At 51.9% G+C, this 22,629-nt stretch overlaps 1 protein-coding gene across 4 annotated transcripts in view; it reads left to right on the top strand.

The window, feature by feature from the left end:
* Positions 1-22,629, top strand: part of ABR (ABR activator of RhoGEF and GTPase) — a 183,613-nt gene that overhangs the window by 130,802 nt on the left and 30,182 nt on the right. For 3 of the 4 annotated variants that reach the window (XM_047833044.1, XM_047833046.1, XM_047833047.1), the window contains 10 exons: positions 160-212; positions 780-920; positions 2,664-2,785; positions 4,510-4,675; positions 9,002-9,124; positions 9,453-9,528; positions 10,018-10,122; positions 11,063-11,137; positions 13,878-13,975; positions 14,385-14,516. In XM_047833044.1, the coding sequence (XP_047689000.1) occupies positions 160-212; positions 780-920; positions 2,664-2,785; positions 4,510-4,675; positions 9,002-9,124; positions 9,453-9,528; positions 10,018-10,122; positions 11,063-11,137; positions 13,878-13,975; positions 14,385-14,516 (1,091 nt within the window). The remainder of the gene's footprint in view (positions 1-159; positions 213-779; positions 921-2,663; positions 2,786-4,509; positions 4,676-9,001; positions 9,125-9,452; positions 9,529-10,017; positions 10,123-11,062; positions 11,138-13,877; positions 13,976-14,384; positions 14,517-22,629) is intronic. The other variant, XM_047833045.1, reaches the window with a different exon arrangement.

The following is a 22,629-nucleotide window of genomic DNA, read 5'->3' as shown; positions in this document are numbered from 1 at the left end:
CCCTGGGACAGAATGGAGCTGTGGCTTCCTGCACATGGGTGTCCGTGTAGGGCAGCGGCAGGGGGGTGGGGAGGGTGGGGATAAGGCTCATCTCTAAGGTGTCAAGCTGCTCCCTGTATGTCATCTGTGCTGTCTCCTTCTCCCTGCCTTTGCCAACAGCTCTGCTCTACAAGCCCATTGACCGAGTCACCAGGAGCACCCTGGTCCTACATGTGAGTGTCAGCCCCCTGGATGGCCAGGGAGGTGTTAGGAGTTGAGTGGGAGGCTGAGCCCAGGGTGGTGAGCGCTGGAGTCACTGAGAACAACCCACTTGGGGAGCCGGGCAGAGTGTCCCTGGGTCCCGACTGTACCTGCCTGGTCTGTGGTAACTATGCCAATGGAGCCAGGGCCTAAATATAGCCTGGCTACTAAGTTTGACATTTGGCCAAATGCTTCCGGGGAGGCAGGCACTTCCTGCCTCCCCATCCCTGGCCTAATGGTCTCCAGGATCCTTGGAGCAGCTGTGGGGTGGGTAGAGGGGTATCTCTCGCAGCTGCTCGGTGAGATGAGACTCCACCTGGCTCACTCCGCCAGGGGGAAGAGTGATGACTGCACTAGTGACAAAGGGGCGCCCCTGCCCTGACGCTGCCTCTCTGACCCTGATTTTGCAGGCATGACCAGATTAGAGCATGGGTCCCTTAGTGCCCCCCCTTGGAATTCCTTTGGTGAAGATTGAGTCCCCACTGTCTTCTCGTTGAGCCCCAGAACTGCCGCCCCTGACTCACCCCACCCCTTCCCAGGACCTGCTGAAGCACACACCTGTGGACCACCCAGACTACCCGCTGCTCCAGGATGCCCTCCGCATCTCCCAGAACTTCCTGTCCAGCATCAATGAGGACATCGACCCCCGCCGGACTGCTGTCACAACCCCCAAGGGAGAGGTGAGCTCAGGACCCAGCCCAGCCACTCACCCAGGCTGAGAAGGGTGCAGTGGACCATATCACCTATCCCTGCCCTCTTGCACAGGGGAGCAGGCATTCTGCCTCTCCAACCCTCCTCTCCCATGCCCAGCCAAGAAAAGGTCTTCAGGCCCTGGGAGCTTTAAGTTCGGTGTCTCATTAATCTTTATAATAATCCACTGAGGCCTGGAGAGTCTCTGAAGATCTGACACAAGGTCTCTTGGCCATAAGTGTTGGAACTGGATTCTTTAGCTGGGGTTATCTCTCTGCAAGCCTCACGCACTGTCCCCCATACCAGGGAAACCAGGGGCTCTGGCTCTCACAATGCTGAATGCACACACCCACCGTGGGCAGTGTGATGCCCTCAGGGTCCCCCGGAAGATAATGGCACAGCCTGAGGGAGCCCGGGGAGTCGAGCTCTGAGCTGCCTGTTATCAGCCTGCACGAATAGGAGGGCAGGAGCTAGGAGCGAGCCCAACAGCAAGAATGTCTGGAATGAGAGGTGGCTAAGGTTGCTGGAATGTCCCAGGTGGGCACCTAGATGTGGTACAGCAGCTCCAGTTCCTTGGGGCCCCTTCTTGGTGGAAGGGTGGGGGTATCCCAGAGAGGGGAAGCGGTTTAAAGAATCGAAGGGACAGTTAACCCACGTGGGTCAGCAGCGTGGCCCTTATACAGTGCTCCCTGTCCGGGGGAGGTAATTAATTGGCATTTAGGAGTGAAGGCTGGCTGAGTTTATGTTCCTTTGTTACATCTACAAGCCCCCAATATCTCCTGGGGAGGGAAGTAATGAGGGACAGGGTCTGGAGTGTGACTAATGGGGCACAGAGAGCTGTCCCTGTGTGCAACTCCCAGCTCTGGTTTGCAAATCCGGGAATGTCACTGGCTTGTTTGACTCGAAGATAGCTGAAAGCTCTCCAGAAGGTTTAGAGCACTGTCGGTTTCAGGTCTTTTTAACTGTATACTTTCACCATGCCCACCTACATATCACAGAATATGTAGGTCACGTGGTATATAACACAGGGAAGGCTGGGACAGTCTGTGACAGCCCCAGAGAAGCCTGCTGGCTCTGAGGGTGTCAGGGAGGAAAGTCTGGAAGTTCTGCGTGGAGCAAAATGCTCTTAACCATCCAGAACCCAGGTTAGAGATGGCCGCAGTTTCCCCCAGGAACTGGTACAGCCCCACCCAAGGGAGACCAGTGTCTCCTGTCCACCTGAGGTCGCCTATAGAATCCACTCAGAGGTGGCATAAACAGACCCCAGCAGGTCTGTGGGTCAAGGTTGAACTGAAACAAGATCACCTTCTTAGGCAGGGTTGGGGTGGTCCTGGGGCTGGGAGTGGGAGGTGTTCACGCCCCAGTGTGGAGAAACCAAGTCATTCTGGACTATTGTCTATCCAGGTGAGAGCTGTTGGCAGCTGGGGAGAAATACAAAGCTACCATTTATCGATCACGTATTATGTGTCAGGCATTGGGCCGTTTTACATATACCGTCTTGCTTGGTGAATCCTACTTTACAGGGCAGACGTCATTGTCCCCATCTTACAGATGTTAAGACTGAGACTCAGAGGTCAGGGAACTTGCCCAAGATCACAGCCAGAAAGCCCGTGTCTGTGGGACCTTAACCGTGTCCCTGTGGCACCTCCCAGCTGGATGGTGCCCCCAGAGCAGGCCGGGCCCTAGGTTGACTCCCCCTGAGCAGGTGGGGGTGGGTGTGCTATCTCCCTCAGACACGGCAGCTGGTGAAGGACGGCTTCCTGGTGGAAGTGTCGGAGAGCTCCCGGAAGCTGCGGCATGTCTTCCTCTTTACAGATGTCCTACTGTGCGCCAAGCTCAAGAAGACATCCGCAGGGTGAGTCCAGGGGGCAAGGTGGGAGGGAGCTAGACTCTGCCCCCTGAGGAGCCCCCTCCCCCGCACCTGGGGCAGTCCGCATTTATTTTTCCTTTTAAAAAACACATTAATTCATTTTGTTTTACTACATATCCTTTTTCTAAAGATAAATCCTGTTTTTAATTATAAAGATAATACAACCAAACTACAGGGGGAAAAACCCATCACCCACCCGAACATAAGCATCAGTCTCCTGCTGCTATATTTCCTTCCAGTTTTTTTAAACCTTCTCATGTTTTTTCATGTACTTGTAATCAGAGTGAATGCCCAATTTTGGTTGCTGCTTTTTCCATTTCACGTCATAAGCATTTTCCCCGTTGCTGCCTAATCTTCATAATCATCCTTTTACTTTCCTGCATGATGTTACAAGTGGATATGCCATAATTTACTTAAGCATTCTCCTTTTATTAGACAGCTCTAAATTTTTGCTAACTGCAATTTGGTGAATATTCATTAAATCTGCTGTCATTATTGAGTGCTTATGCCATGCCAGGTGCCATGACAAATGCTTTGACTCTATTATTTCCAATCTTCCCCCAAACTCCACAAAGTGGGTATTATTATCCTCATCTCACAGACAAGAGAAGAGACTTAGAAAAGTTAAATCAGGGGCCTCTGGGTGGCTCAGTCAGTTGAGTGTCCAACTCTTGATTTTGGCTCAGGTCATGATCCCAGGGTTGTGGGATCAAGCCCCACGTCAGGCTCTGTGCTGAGTGTGGAGCCTACTTTGGATTCTGTTTCCCTCTGCCCCTCTCCCCTACTCACATGTGTGCGCTCTCTCTCTAAAATAAAAAAAGAAGAAGAAGAAAAAAAATCAGTTGCCCAAGGTCACACTAGAGCTAGAGAAGGTAGGATTTGAACCTTAATCAGACCTGAAAGCTGCTTTCCACCTCCATCTCCACATGCAGTGACATGAGTCCACACTGTGCCGTGAGCAGAAGAGGTTATGTGGTACTCATTCCCTCATTTTTCCTCCCCCACTTCTTGATCCCCTACTGTGTGCCTCAGAGTCCAGGGGAGACTGCAGCACTAAGGGGCCACAACGAGAGGTGCAAACCCAAGTCCTGAGGGAGGTGAGAGAAGGAGAGGTTATTATGTGCTTTAGTTCCCTGGAACGGGATCACAGATGAGATCATTCAAAAGCAGAGATGGCAGTCATAAGCAAAGACACCTATGCCTTTAGTCCTTTGCCCGTGACAGACATTACTAATGAACCACGGCACTGTTTCCCACTAGGCTTGGGTGTGGCTTTATAATCTTCTACCCAGTACCCCACATGACCTCTATTGATCAGAGTTGGCATTAAAGGTAACATGTGTGAATACACCTCTAGCCCAAAGGATAACGAATATGAGCTAAGTAGAGATAGGCTTGGGGGAGGGAAGAGTGTGCAATGGGGAATAGGAAAGTGTTAGAGGGTTGAGATATTTAAAAACATCAGTCGTACTGGGCCTGAAGATTGGCAAGGCCAAGGTCCACAGCCCTCACCGCCGCCTGACCCTAGAACTTGACTGTCATTTCTCCACACGTGGGTTTTCTGATCAGACTCCTCAAGGACATGGATCATTCTTGCCTGTGACAAGTTCACAGCAAATCCCTTTCAGGTTTCTTTGGATTCTAGCAGTTCAGGCTTGAGAGCCAAGTTCCTTCCCTCTGGTTCATGTCTTTCTCTGGCTTGTTTGCAGGAAGCACCAGCAATATGACTGCAAGTGGTACATCCCCCTGGCTGACCTAGTGTTTCCATCACCTGAGGAGTCTGAGGCCAGCCCCCAGGTGCATCCCTTCCCAGACCATGAGCTGGAAGACATGAAAATGAAGATTTCTGCCCTCAAGAGTGAAATCCAGAAGGAGGTGAGTAGAGCCTGGCATCTGAGCCGAGGTAGGGAGGGTGGCCCTTTTCCTTGGGGCCCTTTGAACCAGGTGTGCCAAGGTGGCAGAAGGAGGGGAAGTTGTGAGTTTTGAGAATCTGATAAGGGAGGCGGGATGCAAGGATAGGAGGCCTCAAGTACATGCTCGGGAAGAGACTCTGGCTGTGGCAGATTAGCACTGAGCGGATGGAGGGAAGGCCAAGAAGTCAGTGCTCAGAATTGACTGAAGTTAGTCATAGGAAGTTTCCTGGTGTATGTCAAGCACTGTAGAAAAGGGAAGTGAGAGAAGAAGGCCTTCTTAAGGAAAAGCAGGATGCATGCAAGAAGGAGCCTGAGAGGCCTCTCAGATTGGGGAGGCTGGGTGGTTCAGTGGGTTAAGTGTCTGACTCTTGACTTCAGCTCAGGTCATGATCTCACGGTTCATAGGATCGAGCCCCACATTGAATACCATGCTCACTGTGTGGAGCCTGCCTGGGATATTCATTCTCTCTCTCTCTCGCTCTCTCTCTCTCTCTCTCTCTCTCTCTCTCTCAAAATAAATAAATAAGGGGCACCTGGGTGGCTCAGTCAGTTAAGTGTCTGACTTCGGCTGAGGTCATGATCTCAGGGTTCGTGAGTACAAGTACAAACCCCACATTGGGCTCTGTACTGACAGCTCAGAGCCTGGAGCCTGTTTCAGATTCTATGTCTCCCTCACTCTCTGCCACTCCGTCGCTCACGCTGTCTCTGTCTCTCAAAAATAAATAAACATTGGGAAAAAAATTTTAATAAAAATAAATAAACTTCAGGGGTGCCTGGGTGCCTCAGTCGGTTGAGCATCCGACTTCACCTCAGGTCATGATCTCACAGTCTGTGAGTTCGAGCCCCGCATTGGGCTCTGTGAGGATGGCTGAGCGCCTGGAGCCTGCTTCCGATTCTGTGTCTCCCTCTCTCTCTGCCCCTTCCCTGCTCATGCTCTGTCTCTGTCTCAAAAATAAATAAAAACATTAAGAAAAAAAAAAATAAAAAATAAATAAATAAAATAAACTTTAAAAAATTTAAATGAAAAACTAAAAATGCACAGAAGCTTGTGCTATAGCCTAGAACTGAAATTCTTATCAAACTCATGTGGAACATTTGCACACATTTATCACGTATTAAGTCTCAAAGGAAATCTCAAATTAAAAAAAAAATGTTTTAAGTAAGCTCTACGCCCAACATGGGGCTAGAACTCCCAATCCCAAGATCAAGAGTCACATGCTCCACCAACTGAGCCAGCCAGGTATCCCTAAAAAAATTGATGGCCTACTGGTCATGTTCACAGACCACAGTGAAGCAAAATTAGAAATCAACAAGTAGAATACAGTTAAGTAAATGCCTGGAAAATTAAAACTTTCAAGGTGAAAAGGAAGTCAAATCGACACTACAAAATGTTTAGAACTGCATGAAAATGAAAGCACTCATATCAAAACCCCATGGATGTGGCCAAAGCACTCTTTAGAGGAAAATGTATAGCCTTCAATTCATATATTTGAAAACAATGGCTGGAGGAAAGCCCCCCTAGAAGGAGCCTTCCCGGTGAATGTCACGAAAGGCATGGAGAGGCTTGGTTGGTTGGCCTGGTTTCCTCTCCTCGCCCAGTGACTTGGCTTAGGCCTCACCTCCCGAAGAGTCTTCCCTGATATGTACCCATTGCAGTCTGGGTTGGGTGCCTTGCTTTCCAGCTTCTGGTGTTTGCCCCTTTGTTTTGCTTTATTGGTCCTGAATCATAATTTCACTGGCTGCTTTCTCTTTTCCCCACTTGAATTTGAACTCTTGCCAGGGCACTGTTTTCTTCAGTTCTATGTCCCTAGGACTTAGCACATAATAGATGCTTCATAAACAGTTATTGAGGAATCCATGACCAGATGGCTTCTAAGAATACTTTCAGCTTAGACATCCCTCTTTGAAAGAGAGGAAGACCACAGTAATGACCCCAGGGGTGTCTGGGTCAGAGAGATGACCTAGGACTGGGGGGTGTGATGCAGGCACATCTCCTCAGAAGGGCACAGGTGTCCTCCTCCTGAATGGCCAAGCCCCACCCCGAGGCATCCTGGTCCTGGTTGATGGTGGACTTTGTCCCCTCTCTCCTGCACCAGGTGCACAGATGTGGCCTTCTGCTCAGTTGAAGGTACACTTGCTGAGCTCCACTGGCCGCTGGCTGCAGGGGTGTGCCAGATACCTCTCACGGAGTTCCTTGTCTTACCCGTTACTGACGTCAGCATGTGACACGATATGAGGAGAGTCCCTGGGGAAGCACGTTGTTGTTCTCTGAGTCACAGGAGCAGTGATTTATTCTTTTAATAATACTTTTTTAAAAACTTGTTTTTGTTCTAATCACCAATGTAACACTGGCTTATTGTAACAAGAAATACAATACTGAAGTGTACAAAGTGTAACAGATTAGCACCCACCCCCCATTGTCAGCAGTTTAAGGTGTGTTCTTCTAGACTCTTCTCTGCTTTTACGGGTGTGTAGTATGTTTTTTGTAATGAGACCAGACTACAATGTGCCATTTTGCAACTTAAGCTTTTGACTTAATGGTGTATCTTAGAGCTTTTTGGACCTAGCAGATTCTTCTTAACAGCTGTATCCTATTCTTTTAATGTTTGTTTATTTTTGAGAGAGAGCAAGAGTGCAGGGGAGGGGCAGAGAGAATCCTAAACAGGCTTCATACTGTCAGCCGTCAGCACAGGGCCCGACTCGGGGCTCGAACTCATGAACCGTGAGATCATGATGTGAGCAGAAATCAAGAGTTGGACGCTTAACCCATTGAGTGACCCAGGTGCCCCAGCTTCAATCCTATTGTATTCTGTTGCTTGACTGCACGAGGATGCATGTGATATTTTACTCTCAACCGGCAAGACTGCAGTAGACCTGACTGCACTCCTATTTCTCTCTGGTAGATTCCTTACAAGTGGGATGGCTGGGACAGAGGGCTTGCACTAATTGCCACATTTACCTCTGAAAAGGTTGCATCTGATTATGTACCAACCCCCCCCCCCCCTTCCCTGCAGTGTGTGAGAGTCACTGTCTCCCCACACTGTCACAACACTGGCTATGAGCAGTTGTTGCCATTTTTTGCTAGTCTAGTGGGTAAGAAAATGCCATAGAGATGAATTCTAACTGAGGAGCTTGAGGGCAGTGCCAGAACGGAAACGTGGAGCATAACCACAGTTAATAAGACGGAAGGGATCCTTCATGAAATACAAACTTGAAAAGCTGGAGGAGAGAGCATGGGCTGAGACATAGTGGCTTGTTAAAGAATAGGCAATAATAATACCGTGCAGCTGAGGTGGGGGGTGCAGGGTGGGGTGTGGTGGGATATTCAGCTGCGCATGGAGGCCAGAGCCCAGCCCCGGGAGGCCCCGAGTGCCAGTCCAGCAGTTGGGGCTTTTTGCTGAAAGGTGTCTGAAGTTTTTAAGCAGGGTATCTTTTTTTTTTAAGGTTTATTTTTGAGAGACAGAGCATGAGCAGGGGAGGGGCAGAGAGAGAGGGAGACACAGAATGCGAAGCAGGCTCCAGGCTCTGAGCTGTCAGCACAAAGCCCAAAGCAGGGCTTGAACCCACGAGCCATGAGATCACGACCTGAGCCGAAGTTGGACGCCCAACCGACTGAGCCATCCAGATGCCCCTTAAGCAGAGTATCTTGATGGTGCCCAGGACTGATCTCTAGAGATGACTGAGTGATGACATGGATGGGCTAATGGCACTAAAAGAAGATTCTTAAGACCTAGAGCTTCCAAGAGGAGGGGGCATGTCATACCACACAGGCCACAGGGGAAGCACCAGGTTTGGTCAGGATGCTGAAGACCTCTGGGGAGAGCATGGCTCAGGGCCTGTATCGTGTTTCCCACAGGGAAAGAAAGCAAGGCAGGGGCAACTCCTTAGGACTGAGAGTTGGAAAAACGTCAGCAGGATCTGGGCTATAGGGTGGTCTCTAGTTGTGTGCTATCTGGCCCTGGGTTATTTAAGGCAGAGGAATATTGGCATGGTGAGTGAGAGTTAGGTAAAGGAGGTGTTGGGGGTATGAACTCAGGGCTGGTTGGTTTGTATATGGAAGGTCTGCACACAGAGGAGTCATTTACTATCTTAGGGATCAGCTTGCCTGATTTCTAAGGGAGGGGTAGTTTTCTTCCTGGCCAGCTAGGCCCCCCAAGATGTCAAAGTGTCATAAAATATAAAAAAGAAAAAGACACAACTAATGCACAAGGGAGTGTTGTGCTTAGAGATGCTGAGTGCAGAGTGGAGTGTGTGAGGGAAACCATCTGTGCCCTCCATCCCCCCACAGAAAGCCAACAAAGGACAGAGCCGGGCCATCGAGCGCCTGAAAAAGAAGATGTTTGAGAACGAGTTCTTGCTGCTGCTCAACTCCCCCACGATCCCATTTCGGATCCACAATCGGAATGGAAAGGTCAGGGAGGGGTGGGGATGGGACAGAAGCAACCCCCTTCCTTGGTCCAGGGCTGCCATTCTCTAGGGCTCCTGTACATGACCTGTGGTGGGAGTCAGGCACTTAGGCGGGATTCCCAAGGAAGGTGCAACAACTCCTAGCTGGTATGGAGCCAGTGCCCCCTGCTGGCCATCACTGGCACTGCCACTCCTGTCACTGGGCTTCCAGGAAAGGAGACTCTCCTCCCAGCTGCCACCTTCTCCAAGCCTAGGGGTGCCTGGGTAAGAAGGAGCCAGGAATGTGCTTGGCCACATGGTCACCCCATTGACTTCTCGTCTCCTCTCTTCAGAGCTACCTGTTTCTACTGTCCTCGGACTATGAGAGGTCAGAGTGGAGAGAAGCAATTCAGAAGCTACAGAAGAAGGGTAAAGTCCCGCCCCACTCTACACTGCTCTGATGGTATCCATGGCAACAGTGGCCTTTTGCATTTCCATGCACTTTTATGTCCAGGGTTTCCTCCTTGGCCCTCACAGTCACTCTGCAAGGTGCCAGAGCAGGTGGCACTTAATTGATGCTACTGACCACTTGAGGCCCAAAGGACTTAAGTGGTTTGTTTAAGGCACACAGTGAATTAGCAACAGGACTGGACTCGGGGCCCAGGCTTGTCTATCTCTCTTTCTCTTGCTCTTGCTATCTCATACACACATTCTCGAGCTTTTTCAGTTAGACTCTCTCATCCCTACCCGCTGACAGCACCTATGACTGTTCCCATGTGAGTGTCTGCAAGTCTTTCCCTCCCTTCCAATGACCCGCTCTGCCCTAGAGCTAAGCTTTTTTCCTTCAGTAGCCCCCAGAGAAGAGCAGCAGGTCCTGGTGGATCTGTGACGACATTTTCCTCTTGGCTCCTCCTACAGATCTCCAGGCCTTTGTCCTGAGCTCAGTGGAGCTCCAGGTGCTCACGGGATCCTGTTTCAAACTTAGGACTGTACACAACATTCCTGTCACCAGCAATAAAGACGGTAAGATCTGGAACCCAAGGTTCCTGCCTTATCAGCAGGTCCTAGCCCCCAGGGCATTGCTGGAACCTTCCGTAAGGACCTAGCCAGACACGTGGCTGTAACGACTCAGTTGCCAGGTACACAGAGAGCTTGAATAGGGGTTGTTCTCTACTGAGTTCCCAGATGGTCTCAATTCATCACTGGCCCCCTCTGGCTTGAGAGAAGGATCTGGCACCATCATATACTGGAATCATGTTGTTAATATGTTCATGAGGTAGTCAGAAAATGGAAGCAAAAGACTGAAGCATGAGATGTGATGGCAGTGGAGGGGGAAAGCGTAGATGGATTAGTGTATGAGAAATAATGTCAGAAGCTTCCAGGGACCAGATCTCGGAAGGCCTTGAATGCCAATTAAAGACGTTTGGTCAAGCTGTGGAGCCCGCAGGAGGTTTTGGAGCAGGAGAGAGCTGTGATCCGGGCTGGCCCAGAATGGGTGGTATCTGGTTGTTTGTGGGTGCTGGGAGGGGGTACACCTTGTGGAAGGGGTTTTGAAGGCAGACTGTCCTCCCCATATGGGGGTCGTCTGCCCCCTGTCTCAAGAGGAGGCTGACTTATAGTGGTTAATTTTCACTTGGAAAGGCGACACTGTGGGGGACAGCCATGGGATAGGCAGGATTCAGAGCCGGAGGAAAAGTGCCCCTGGGGAATAGTATGAAATCCCTGGCCCAGTAGGGAAGATGCAGATTGGCCTTCCGGGCTCTGTAGAGGGAGAAGCGCTACCAGCTCACATTCCAGGAAGCTGTGGGCTCTGGAAACTTCTTCATCCAGCCACCAGGTGGTGCTGCAAGACCAAGGCTTCAACTGTCTCCCACCCTCTGTGCCTTCCTGCCAGCCTGGGGTGAGAAGGGGCTAAAGCAGGCCTCTCACCACCCCCTACCCTGCGGGCTTTCCTCTCTTACAGACGATGAGTCTCCAGGACTCTATGGCTTCCTCCATGTCATCGTCCACTCTGCCAAGGGGTTTAAGCAGTCAGCCAGTAAGTGCCCCTGAACCCCAGCCCTAGGGAGAGCAGAGAGCCATTGCTCATCCATTCATGAGAAGTCCCTGTGGACCCATTGCATGAGGCCTTCCGCTGCCCACTTACCCTGCTCTGGCCTGCCCCACGCTGGGGGCCTGCCAGCTGCCTTGACATGTGGGTGGGTGGCCATTCATTCCCCTGACGGTCAGGAACCAGCTCCTCTTGGCTGCCCTGTGTCTCCAAGATCTGCTCTTTCTTAAGCGCTCCCCAGCCCCTAGGTGCCTGAAATCCTGGGCTCTAACCCCATCTCTGCCAGTTATAAGCTATGTGACCTTGGACAAGTCTTTTAACCTCTCAGAGCCTCAACTTCTTTCTCCATAAAAGGCAAACATCCTCATTAATACTGACCTAAGAGCAGGCTTAAATATGACAGTGAATGCACTGGCACACCCATCCCTTTTCTTCCTTCTTTATCACCATCTACTAAATCTGTGCAGATCTTAGTGTTGGACAAAATACAATTACACTTTTTTATCTAACTTTTCCCCGTAGGAATTTGTGAGCCAGTTAGACACCTGATTGTTTCTCCCCATTTGCCAGACGAGAAAACTGAGTCACAGAGAGATTAAAGGGACTTAACATCACAGAGGGTCAGAACCCCAAGGCTCCTGACTCCTCTCCTCTTCACCCACCCCTTCCCGCCCCCCCCACCCCCCCGCTTCTCTTTCTCTGTGGCAGTGGGGAGGTCTGTCCTGTGCCTCTCTCCCTGTGGCACATCACACAGAAAATGTGGCATTGGCTCACAGCCAGCCATTTGATAAACATTTACTGTGAAGTTCATGGGGTAGCTTACTACCGCGCCTGGGCACCTTGCTAGATGCTGGAGAAAACTCCAATGTGGCCAGCATGTGGACATGCTTTGGCATGTTCAGAGCCCTTTCAAGTGGATTTTCTGCTGTGATCCTCAACGTCCCTCGGAGGTCACTGATATCATTCCCATTTAGCAACACGCCTACTTTTTGCTTTAGAGAAGGGTTTCTCTCAGTATGGCCAGGACCACGTCACTTATCACTCAAGCTGTGCTTGTACACATGGCAGCTTCCTGGACCCTCCCCAGACACACAGACTCCCCAGGGTTCTGGGGAGGGTCCGGGAAGTTGCCCGGGAATATTCCCGGTGAGTAAACTCCTTAGGACTGTTACATACACCTGAGTCTGTGACCCACACTGCCCAGGTGCCTCACCCTGTCTCTCTGCTCCCTGTTTGCTAGCGTGGGCCCCCGGGAGCCAGCTCATTGGGGGAGAGTGGCCCGCTCTCCAAGGGCAGATAGATGTTCTGCCTCCCAAACTGGGTCAGGGCGGTTAGACACGAGGTGAGCTGCTACAAAACCTCTCCTGACCTCCAGAGTGTCCCCACCTCCTCCCTCTACTGGCCTCCTGAGCCACTCACGTGTTCACTCTAAGTCCACAGGGTTAGGCCCCATGAATCTTCAACCATGGCTCTTTGTCCTAATAAGTTCATTACATCTGCCCTGTCAGGCCTGGGATGTAGACACCATCGTGATTCCTGCTTTAATCCGTGCCCACATTCCAGTGTGCTCTGATACCCAGCTATATCTGGTCTGCATCACACCCAACCAGAGACAACTCGGGGGCAGCCCCATCCTCTCTCCTTTCTGAGGAAAGCCCTTTAACAGGAGCCTGGGAGGGGCATGTATGTCCACCCTCTGACCTCTGCCCCTTGATTCACAAGTCAGAGGATTGGCTCTAATACCCCCAAAGCACCTCCAAAGCACCATTTACCCTGGGAAACAACCTTGACAGTTCCCATGGAGGGGGAGGGGTGCCAGGGTCTGAGCCCCAGAGGGAGTCTGTGGATTTGCAGAGTGCCTGGGGTGGCTACCCAGTGTTGTGGCCACATCAGCTGGATCCCGGAGTGGAGGGGAGAAGATTTTCAGCCTTAAAGGCCACAGTTCAAGGTGGAAACACTAGGGAAAGCTCCCCTTCCTCCCACCCCAGCCCTCTACCACTTTGTCACCTGAAGCACTTGGGGTGGTGGTAAAAGCTTGCTTCATTCATTCATCCCGCAAATACTCACCATGTGCCTATTCTGTGCAGGCCCTGCCCTTGGTGCCGAGGGTACACTGGTGGCTAGGAGGACCGGGCTTCTGCCTGTGTGGTGTCGATGTAGTGAGGGGAGACAGACGGGCAGGAAGATAACTTGAGTTAAAGTTGAGTGCTATGAAGAAAACAAACCGAGCTTTTGGAAGGCGGGGGGGCGTTTTGGGTTTGTCACAGTGAGTGGGGGTTGCTCCAGATTTACAGTGCCCAGGGGCCAAATGCCCTCCAGAGCCTCCCACCTCCAATGCCAGATGCCCTGTTGATGAACGTGGGATCAGCGGGGACGGGGAGGGGAGAGGGGAGCTTCTTCAGTTTTCGTGGTCAGTGAAGACCTCGGCCACGGGTTTCGTGGGGACGAGGCAGCCAAGCCAGGATCAGGGAGGAAGGACTGCAAGTGCAAGGGCCCTCAGGTGAGGCCAGCTGGGCACGTTGGAGGGAGGGGGCCAGTGTAGCTGGAGGGTGGTGAATGAGGCGGGAGAAGAGGGCAGCTAAGAAGAGGGCAGAGAAGTGGAAAGGGGAACACTGAGGGCTGCCCTGCAGGAACGCTGGGAGGGACAGAGGCATTTATCCCCCTTTCCCTCCCGAGGTCCTGAGTCTCAGACCTCACTTTGATGTGTCTCTGCCTATCCCCACTGCAGACCTGTACTGCACCCTGGAGGTGGATTCCTTTGGCTATTTTGTCAGCAAAGCCAAAACCAGGGTGTTCCGGGACACGACAGAGCCCAAATGGGATGAGGTGAGTGGAGGGGGCTGGTGTCCCCACAGGGACCCCTGAGCTTATCACCAGCTGTGCCCACCCCACTCCCCGTGCTCACTTCCTGTTGGCTGGGGGTGGCCGAGCCTGTTGGTTTGGCGAATTCTCTCTCTCCAACCCCTCTGCTCTCCACTCCCTGCTCATTTGGTGTCTGATACCGTGTTTACGTCTAGACATGGGGTTTTCAGCTCAGGCCCAAATTCCACCTCATCAGTGAATTTGGAGGCCTCTGGAGCTCCAGAAAGAGAGGAAGTTCCTCCATGCCTTGCAATGTGCTCCTCATGGGCCCCCCTCACCCCTTTCTCACCTTGCAAGTTTGGGGCCCCCACCTGCCAGGAAGCTTTGTGTCTCAGCTTTGGAGTTTCAGGATCGTGGTGCCATCTTTCCCCAGGAGTTTGAGATTGAGCTGGAGGGCTCCCAGTCCCTGAGGATCCTGTGCTACGAAAAGTGCTATGACAAGACCAAGGTCAACAAGGACAACAACGAGATCGTGGACAAGATCATGGGCAAAGGACAGATCCAGGTGAGGGTCCGGGCGCGGCCAGGGCACCGAGGCAGGGCTCTGGAAACTGCCAAGAGGCAGTGCCACTGGGAAGGAGTCCTTCCTACCTGCCCTCTTGGCTAAGGTGCTTGGCCCTTTGTGACTTGGGTCTAAAGCTGGTTTGAGAAAAGTTCCCCAAGGTGGTTGTTCTCCCCTGCTGGAGATGGCATCTTGTTCTAGCTCCAGAAGCCCACGTGTGCCTGCTTCCTCGGGCTTCACGGCTGGCTCAGGTACATCACACACACTCCTGCATGGTGGGCTGGAGAGATGACTCCTACCTTGGTTGTCACATCTCCACTCTGATCTGCTGGCGGCTTTTCCCAGGAACATTGTGCTGAGAAGGATTCTGAGGCTATATTGCATCCATGAATGCTGTGTTTGATTAGCAATGTCTGGCATAGGAGGCGTGAGACCCTGAGCATTTGCCACTAAGCTGGAAGGGCTTAGGACCCAGCTGGCTTGCTGGGGGCTGGTCTCTGACTTGTTGCTAGGGCTGCTGGGCCTTACTCATGTCAGGAGTTCATTGGCTTCGGGTAGGTTCTGTGGGTATTGGTAGAGTCAGGTCCTGAGTCAGGGTAAGAGTATATGTGCCTCAGCTGTGTTTCTTGAAAGCCTTGTTTATTTGCAGCCTGTGTCTCTGGAACATTCTGCCAGTTTTGAAGATGGCTGCTATTCATTCACCTATTAAGAGGATGCAGGTTTGGAGGGATGACATTCAGCATGGAGCCATCCACACTCCATCTGGCACCTTCTGTTTAGGACACAAGTGGCCTTGTTGGGGGTGGATTCTGTGACCACGAAATCAAGGGAAGCAGTAACTAGCACTGGGACAGAGCCCTTGGGCATTAGGTGCTCTGAGCTTAATTGCCCCAGGTGTGATGGGGGAGGGGGGGCTGAATGATGCTTTTTCAAAGGAAGTGTTTGTTCTCTGCTGCCCTGTTGAGGCTGCAGAGATTGGTATCTGGCTTTGGCTGGGTAAAGTTCTTGGTGGTAGTGCCCTTTGGGGACCGATATGGGCCTCTTCCTTCTCCCACCTATTTCACCTCAGTGTTAGAACAGGGGAATGGCATTATTCGGTGGGGGCCCGGCCATCCGCCTCCTGTCGCCCCGTGTTCCTGTGCGTGTCCGTTCCTGATGCTGTGGGACCCGCTCTTCAGCACTGTCACCAGGGAAACCGGGCTGCCAGGCAACCACAAGCCAGTCCTTCATTAATTTAGATGAGAGAGAGGGCTGTAAATTCAGAACCTACTTCCTGCAGGCATAAGGGGTGGGGGCCCCGTCTCCATATCCCTGGGCTGGCTGGAGGGACAGGCAGGGAAGGGGTTTGGGGCTGGCCCGCTCAGCCCCAGGAGATACCCAGCCAAGAAAGTGACTGCCACGCTTCCTGGGCCATTGGTGGCCGTGGCATGGGAAAGTTAAAAAGGGTGTCCAGGGCAGCCCCCTCAACTGACCCCCCCTCCCCAGAATCCAGATTCCAGGGCCCCATGGCACCATCCCCACCTGGACTTCCAGCTCCATTGCTTCCCTCCTCCTCCTCGTTTCTGTCAGCCTCACAAGCCCCAGGGGAAACACACCATAAATCATTACATCTTGGAGACAGGAGCAGATGGAGGCTTTGGGGGAAGGGGAGGAAGCCAGGTTATGTTTGGCAGAGAAGAAAGCACAGTCTGGTAAGGAAAATGTTTCTGTGTTTAAGCTTTGAGGAATGTTAAATGCCTGGGAGTTGATATTAAAAGAAATACAAACCTTCCTGCTGCCAGCTGACCTGGGCCTGTGAGCGGCCAGCTGAGAGCCAGCATTCTCTGGAGGACTTCGGAGTCTCCCAGCCCTCTCCTCCCCAGGGCGCAGCCCTTGGCCCTCAGCTATGGAGCTGCCTTGCCCTCCTGCCCGTGGGTCAGGGAGGGGTGGGGGTGTCCTGTCCAGTGTGCGCCATGCCTCATAAAGCCTGCTCCCCCGTGATGCCCCACGGAGCCCCTGTGGATCACCAGGCTGGGTGGAAAGCCTGCGCTGAGCCAGTCCCATGTGGCCAGGCCCCACGGAGCCACAGAACAGCCTGTTCCCACATCTTGCTCCCACCTCCCTTTATGCCACGTGTCCAAGGAAAGGAATTGGCACCAGCCTCTGGCACATGGCTCTGCTCCCCTTTGGCGGGCACTGAGGATGGAGCTAAAGGTGGCCTTGCCATAGGGGCCATCTTTGGTAATGTTTGGGTGACCTGAAGGAGGGGCAGGGGAAAGAAGGCCCATGCCTGTCTGCCACCTTCTTTCTAAGCCCCTTCCTACTCAGCCCATCCAAAGAACAGCGAGGGATTCCATTTCCTGAGCTCCAGGTGTTTGCTCAGAAACGAGTCTCTCTCTGAGTTTGCCTGCTGTGGCAGTGGGGGCAGGGAACCTGGAGCAGCAGGCTGGGGGTGTGGGACAGCATTTAGTGGCAGACAAATGGCAGCACTGATCAGCAACATGTGTGTCCAGCCCTTGGGCTCTTGGAGGCACATTCCCAAACATGATCTCCTCTGATCCTCGCAACAGCTCTGCGAGGAAAATGACAATTATATCCTCCCCGTGAGGACACTGAGGCCCGTCGCCTCTGCTGACCGTGTGCAGGGCAACCATGCCCCCTCTGTGCCGTGTCCTTATCCCCCAGGCCTCCATCAAGGAATCTCCCAGGCTGGGTCCAGGGCACTGGCATGGCTAGTGGCCCAGAGAAGGAGCCAGGGTGATATTCTGCCCCAGCACCCCACTTTATGGTATAAAGTGAGCCTAGTCCTTCTTTAGTCTGGAGTCCTTTTACATTGGCAGGGGATGCTTACCGCCTGGTGCACCTGGCAAGAAGCAGAATGAGCATGCCTGCAGAGAAAAGAGCCAGGGGTGGGGGACTTACCATTCTTCTGCAGTGTACCCACCATGGGCTGGCTGCTCCAAGATCCATAGGGGCCTGGCCTCAAGATCGGAGAGCCAAGCCACAAGAGAGCACAACAAGATGCCAGTAATGATGGTGATAGCACCCCAGAGCTAGCACCCAGCACTTGAAGCTGTTTTCTCAGGGGTCTTCACGTACCCTGTGGGAGAGGAAAGCGATCGCAGTTGGAAAGATGAGAAGACTGAGGCACCAAAGGGGTAGGTGACCTGTCCAACGCCAGGCTGCCCGTGGGGAGGGAGACAGGACCAGAACCAGAACTGGAGGCAGGCTGGAGCCCTGTCCTCTGCAGACGTTCTCCTGCCTGCCGCTGTTCCCTGTGGAATAAGATGGAAAAGCGTGCAGCAGGAATTCAAAGAAGGAAAGACCACCGTGGGCCGGAATCGGGGAGGCTCCCAGGAGGAGGTGGAGTGAGGGGGATTTGAGAGCCCTGGATTTTTTAAAATTCCAAATGCAGTGTTTATATTAGAAGGAAAATTGCAGTAATAGTAAAGGGACTTGAAACAGAATCACGAGCCATCCCTCCTCCCACTCCTCTGAAACAGCCATTCGACTTTGTGCCTTTTCCCTTCTGCAGGCATAGAAATTTTTATATAGCTTTAATCACAGTGTGTATTTTGTATTTTTTTCTATTTTCATGTAATATCATTACCTCCCTTTTTTCTGGGGCTGTATGTAGTCTTTATAATTACCTTTTTGTTACAGTACCCAAAGTAGATCTTATACTTCATAAAAATCATTTTACATAATGGCCAGCACATGAATTGCCATTTTAAGGTTCTGTGTTATTCTAGCAAGGTGGGCAGGCTCTGGATCAGCAGAAAGGAGCAGGGTGGGCATTCCGGGGAAAGGGCCTTTGTGGCCATGCTGGGAGGCAGGGATGTGCAGGGAGTGTCCCAGGAAATTAAAGAACCCGCCTGCCCCGAGCAGGAGGGATTGTGAGTAACACAAGTCAGAGGGAGACTGAAGGAATGAATGAAAGAGATCAGAAGGGTTTTAGGCCAGAGGACTCCTAGGGGGCATTTAATCCAATCCTGTTTTGGGCCGAGAAGGAAACTGAGACCAGAAAGGGTGAGTGACAGAGCCACAGTGGTTGAGCAGGGGCTCCAAATTCAGGGACCCAGTCCCAGGTTGGTCATGCTTGGTCAGCTGCTGGGCAAATGAATGAAAGAAAATGCTCTTAGATGGGGCGGGTGTCAGTCTGTGACCCTCAGGGATCTGCCCTTTGTCACTACAAATTTCCTGGAGCCTCCCCCACCCCCAGCTTAGTGCATTTCTCCTCTTCCACGGTCAGGAGCCCTCCCTTTGTTCCCCAGACCCAAGAGGCCAGTATGTCCAGATTCTCTGTCCAGGCCACCCCCACTGCCTGCCTCCTCCTTGCGGACCCACCCCCACCTGACCGAGGAACCTCTCAGCCAGGAGGCCCCCCTTTGTCTGCCTTGGCTCCCTGGCCCCAGGGGACTCCCATATGTTTATCTCAGTCTATTTCCAACTATGCTACTCCAGGCTCCAGATGTGCTGTCCCCAACTGGGACCTACCCGCTGGCTGATTAGCATATTCCCAGGGCCCAGCCCTTGTTGACTGGCATGGCCTGAGGGGAGAGCTGACCCTGAGGACCCCATAGCTGGGTTCCTGCCACTGACTCCAGACTAAAGAGGAGTCTGAGACCTAGAAGCTACCTAAGCCAGAGGAGCCCCTCCATGCCCCTGCTCCACCCCCATTCCTCAGCTCAGCCAGACGTGGTGGCGACAGCCCCCACCCTTGGCTCTGCCCCCCCCCCACACACACACACCCCAGGGTAGGAGGCGGCTTCACCTGGGAGTACTGAAGACCCTGGGGTGGGAAGGGGCAGGGTCCCAGGCCAGGAAGGAGGCTCCAGCTATCCTGGTGCCCTTCACCCCCAGTTGCAGAGTTCAGGCCTGATGGGATGCCTTGCTTCTGTCCTCTTCCCCTTCCAAAGTGCAGAGCCCATGTCAGAAGGGGAAAAGGGATAGTTTCTATAACATTCTTGACCTGGCCTCTTGGAAGCTTGTGAGGGTTCAGAGCTATTATAAATGACACTCAGGAGGAGGTCACAAAGGCCAGTCCCCTGCCTTCAGTACTGGGACACAAAGTCCTGATGGGCACATCTGACAATATCTAGACCCTCTTTTTTGTTCAACTGTGGTAAAATATACATACCATAAAATTTATCATTTTATTTATTTTTTTTTAATTTTTTTTTTTTAACATTTATGTATTTTTGAGACAGAGAGAGACAGAGCATGAATGGGGGAGGGGCAGAGAGAGAGGGAGACACAGAATCCGAAACAGGCTCCAGGCTCTGAGCAGTCAGCACAGAGCCCGACGCGGGGCTCGAACCCACGGACCGTGAGATCGTGACCTGAGCCGAAGTCGGCCGCTTAACCGACTGAGCCACCCAGGCGCCCCAAATTTATCATTTTAATAATTTTTAGTGTCACCCAGAGGCATTAGATACGTTCACATTGTTGTGCAACCATCGCCACCAGCCATCTCCAGAACTTTTTTTTTTTTCCAGAACTTTCTCATCATCCCAACTTACCATACCCATTAAACAGTAACTTTCCAGGGGATGCCCGGCTGGCTCAGTTGGTAGAGCATGCAACTCTTGATTTTGGGGTCATGAGTTCAAACTCCATGTTGAGCATGGAACTTACTTTAAGAAACAAAACAAAACAAAAAAGGTAACCCCTCTGGCAACCACCACATTCTACTTTTTTTTGTCTGTGATTTTGACCATTCCAGGGACCTCCTGGAAGTGGAATCATAATGTCTTTGAGGTTTATCCATGTGGTAGCATGTGTCAGAATTTCCTTCTTAAACTAACTTTTTAATGTTCATTCATTTTTGAGAGAGAGAGAGAGCGTGAGCAGGGAGGGACAGAGAGTGAGGGAAACACAGAATCCGAAGCAGTCTCCAGGCTCTGAGCTGTCAGCACAGAGCCCGATGTGGGCGGCTCTGAGCCACCCAGGGGCCCGCAGAATTTCTTTTTCTTTTTTTTTTTTTTTAAGTTTATTTATTTTGAGAGAAAGAGAGAGAGAAAGCACAGGTCAGAGAAGGACAGAGACAGAGGGAATCCCAAGCAGGGTCTACACTGTCACTGCAGAGCCCGACATGGGGCTCGAACCCACAAACAGTGAGATCATTACCTGAGCCAAAGTTGGACACTTGACTGACTGAATCACCTGGGCACCCCTCCCAGAATTTCCTTCTTTAATGCTGAATAATATTGAATGCATAGACCACAATTTGTTTATCCACTCATCCACCAATGGACATTTTGGTTATTTTTGACTTTCTTCCTTTTGTTTTTTAATTTAAAAAAAAAATTTACTTTAAGTGGGTTCCACACCCAATGTAGGGCTTGAATTCACGACCCTGAGATCAGGAGTGGCATGCTCTACCGACTGAGCCAACCAGGAGCCCCTAGACTTTCTTCCTTTTAAGTGAGAAAAAGCCTCCTCCTCTCATAGCCTCCTCCTCTCCAGACCCAAGATTCCCCACCCCCAGCAAACTGCTCGTTGGTCTCCAGCTATTACCAGAAAGCAGGGCCCCACAAGTGGAGGACCAACTGGTCACTATTAGCCTTTTCTGGTTAAAACAGTTGCCTCTTGGCTTTCTCTCCCCCAATTTAGGCATCCCTGTCTCCTTGACCCTTATTTCCTCGGATCTCCTCTGCCCTTCCCTAGGTCATGGTTTATATGTACTGAGTGTGGAGGGAGTGACCCTGACGCTGAGGGTCAGAAGACTCCTATCTGGGGGCTGCCGTTTCTTCATCTGTTAAATGGAGATAACTATTCCCACTCTGCCTTCATCACCAGCTTGTTGTAAGGCTCAGAGGAGCCTCCCTGAAAGAGCCATGCTTTCACTAGCTTTTTCATGCCTTTCTGCATACTGAGCACCCTCTAAGTGTCAGGCACTGTGCTGTGGATACAAAGAGTGAACAGGACCTCAGCATGTAGTAAACAAAAGAGGAGAATTTTGATATGTCAGTGTCGCTGGGCCTTTGAGGCCCAACAGATCTAGGGTTCAGAGTTCAGTTTTCTTCTTTCATTAGTTGGGAGAGCAGAGTAAGTTAACTTTATTTTCTGTTTTCTCATCTGTAAAATGGGTCCTAATGAGAATTGAATGTGGAAGTCCATGAAGCCCTTGGCACAGGGCTGGCACAGAGTCTGTGCTCATCTAATAATGACAGCCCTTTGCCCAAACTGGCAGGTCCAGGTACACTGTCCTCCATCTTCCTACAGGGACTCCAGGTATAGCTCATCAAGCAGCACCCCCTCCCAAAGGCTGTCACCTGCAAGTGGCCCCCTCTGTATAGACCTTAGGTTGGCTGAGGCCATATCTATTTTGTTATGCTGATGAAGGTCAGACCTGGCTTTGATGAACTAACCTCAGAGTAGGCTGGAGGTCAAGGTTAGGCCCCTTAGCACCAGGCAGCCAAGATTTCCCTGCCTTGACCCTGGACTGAGCAGCTCTGGGCTCTTCCCTTGGTGCAGCTCTCAGCTTGGCATGGTGCGGTCAGGCCCAGAGCACAAAGTGAGTGAGGAGCCGGGAACAAGGGGCCATTGTTGGCCCAGAGTTGTTTCTGGTTTCAATTACTCTGCAGAGCATGAGGAAATTCAGAGTAAGCGTGGGTCAGGAGCCTGCTAGGGCAGGAGTCAAGGGCTCCCCCACCCCACATCCCTCTCTTTGGCCCTTGAGGGGTCTGTTGTCCCTGTTTGACTGCTGGAGGGCCAGGCATGTCAGTTTTATTGCTCTGGGAGCCTGGGCTCTGGGTCAGAGGCCTGGTTGACCCAGACATTTTTAGCTCTTGCCCACTCTGGTTCTTCATGGCTGGTGCCAAGAGGTGCCGGGGTCCCTCCCTGGGTGGGATCACAGAGGGACATTCATGTGGGTCCTTGACACCTTCTCCCAATCGTCTTTTGGGCTGCGCTGACCACTGCTGGGCCCTGGATCCTGGGAATGGCCTGGTTTTACCTAAGGGTGTGGGGGCAGCTATGAGAAAGCCTTGGGGCTGGCTTTTCCCTTTCATTCCACCACCCCAGCCCTCAACCCCTGGCCTGGCACCCACAATGCTAGGCAGTTCCCTCCCCTAGGACGCTGCAGTGGCCATGCTGGGAATGGTGTTCCAGCCTTTCCCCCCGGAAGGTGGAG

Source organism: Prionailurus viverrinus, chromosome E1 (genome assembly GCF_022837055.1).
Source record: "Prionailurus viverrinus isolate Anna chromosome E1, UM_Priviv_1.0, whole genome shotgun sequence".
NCBI classification, from domain to species: domain Eukaryota; kingdom Metazoa; phylum Chordata; class Mammalia; order Carnivora; family Felidae; genus Prionailurus; species Prionailurus viverrinus.
The sequence above is the reverse complement of the archived record's forward strand: the minus strand, read 5'-3'. Positions and strand labels throughout refer to the sequence as shown.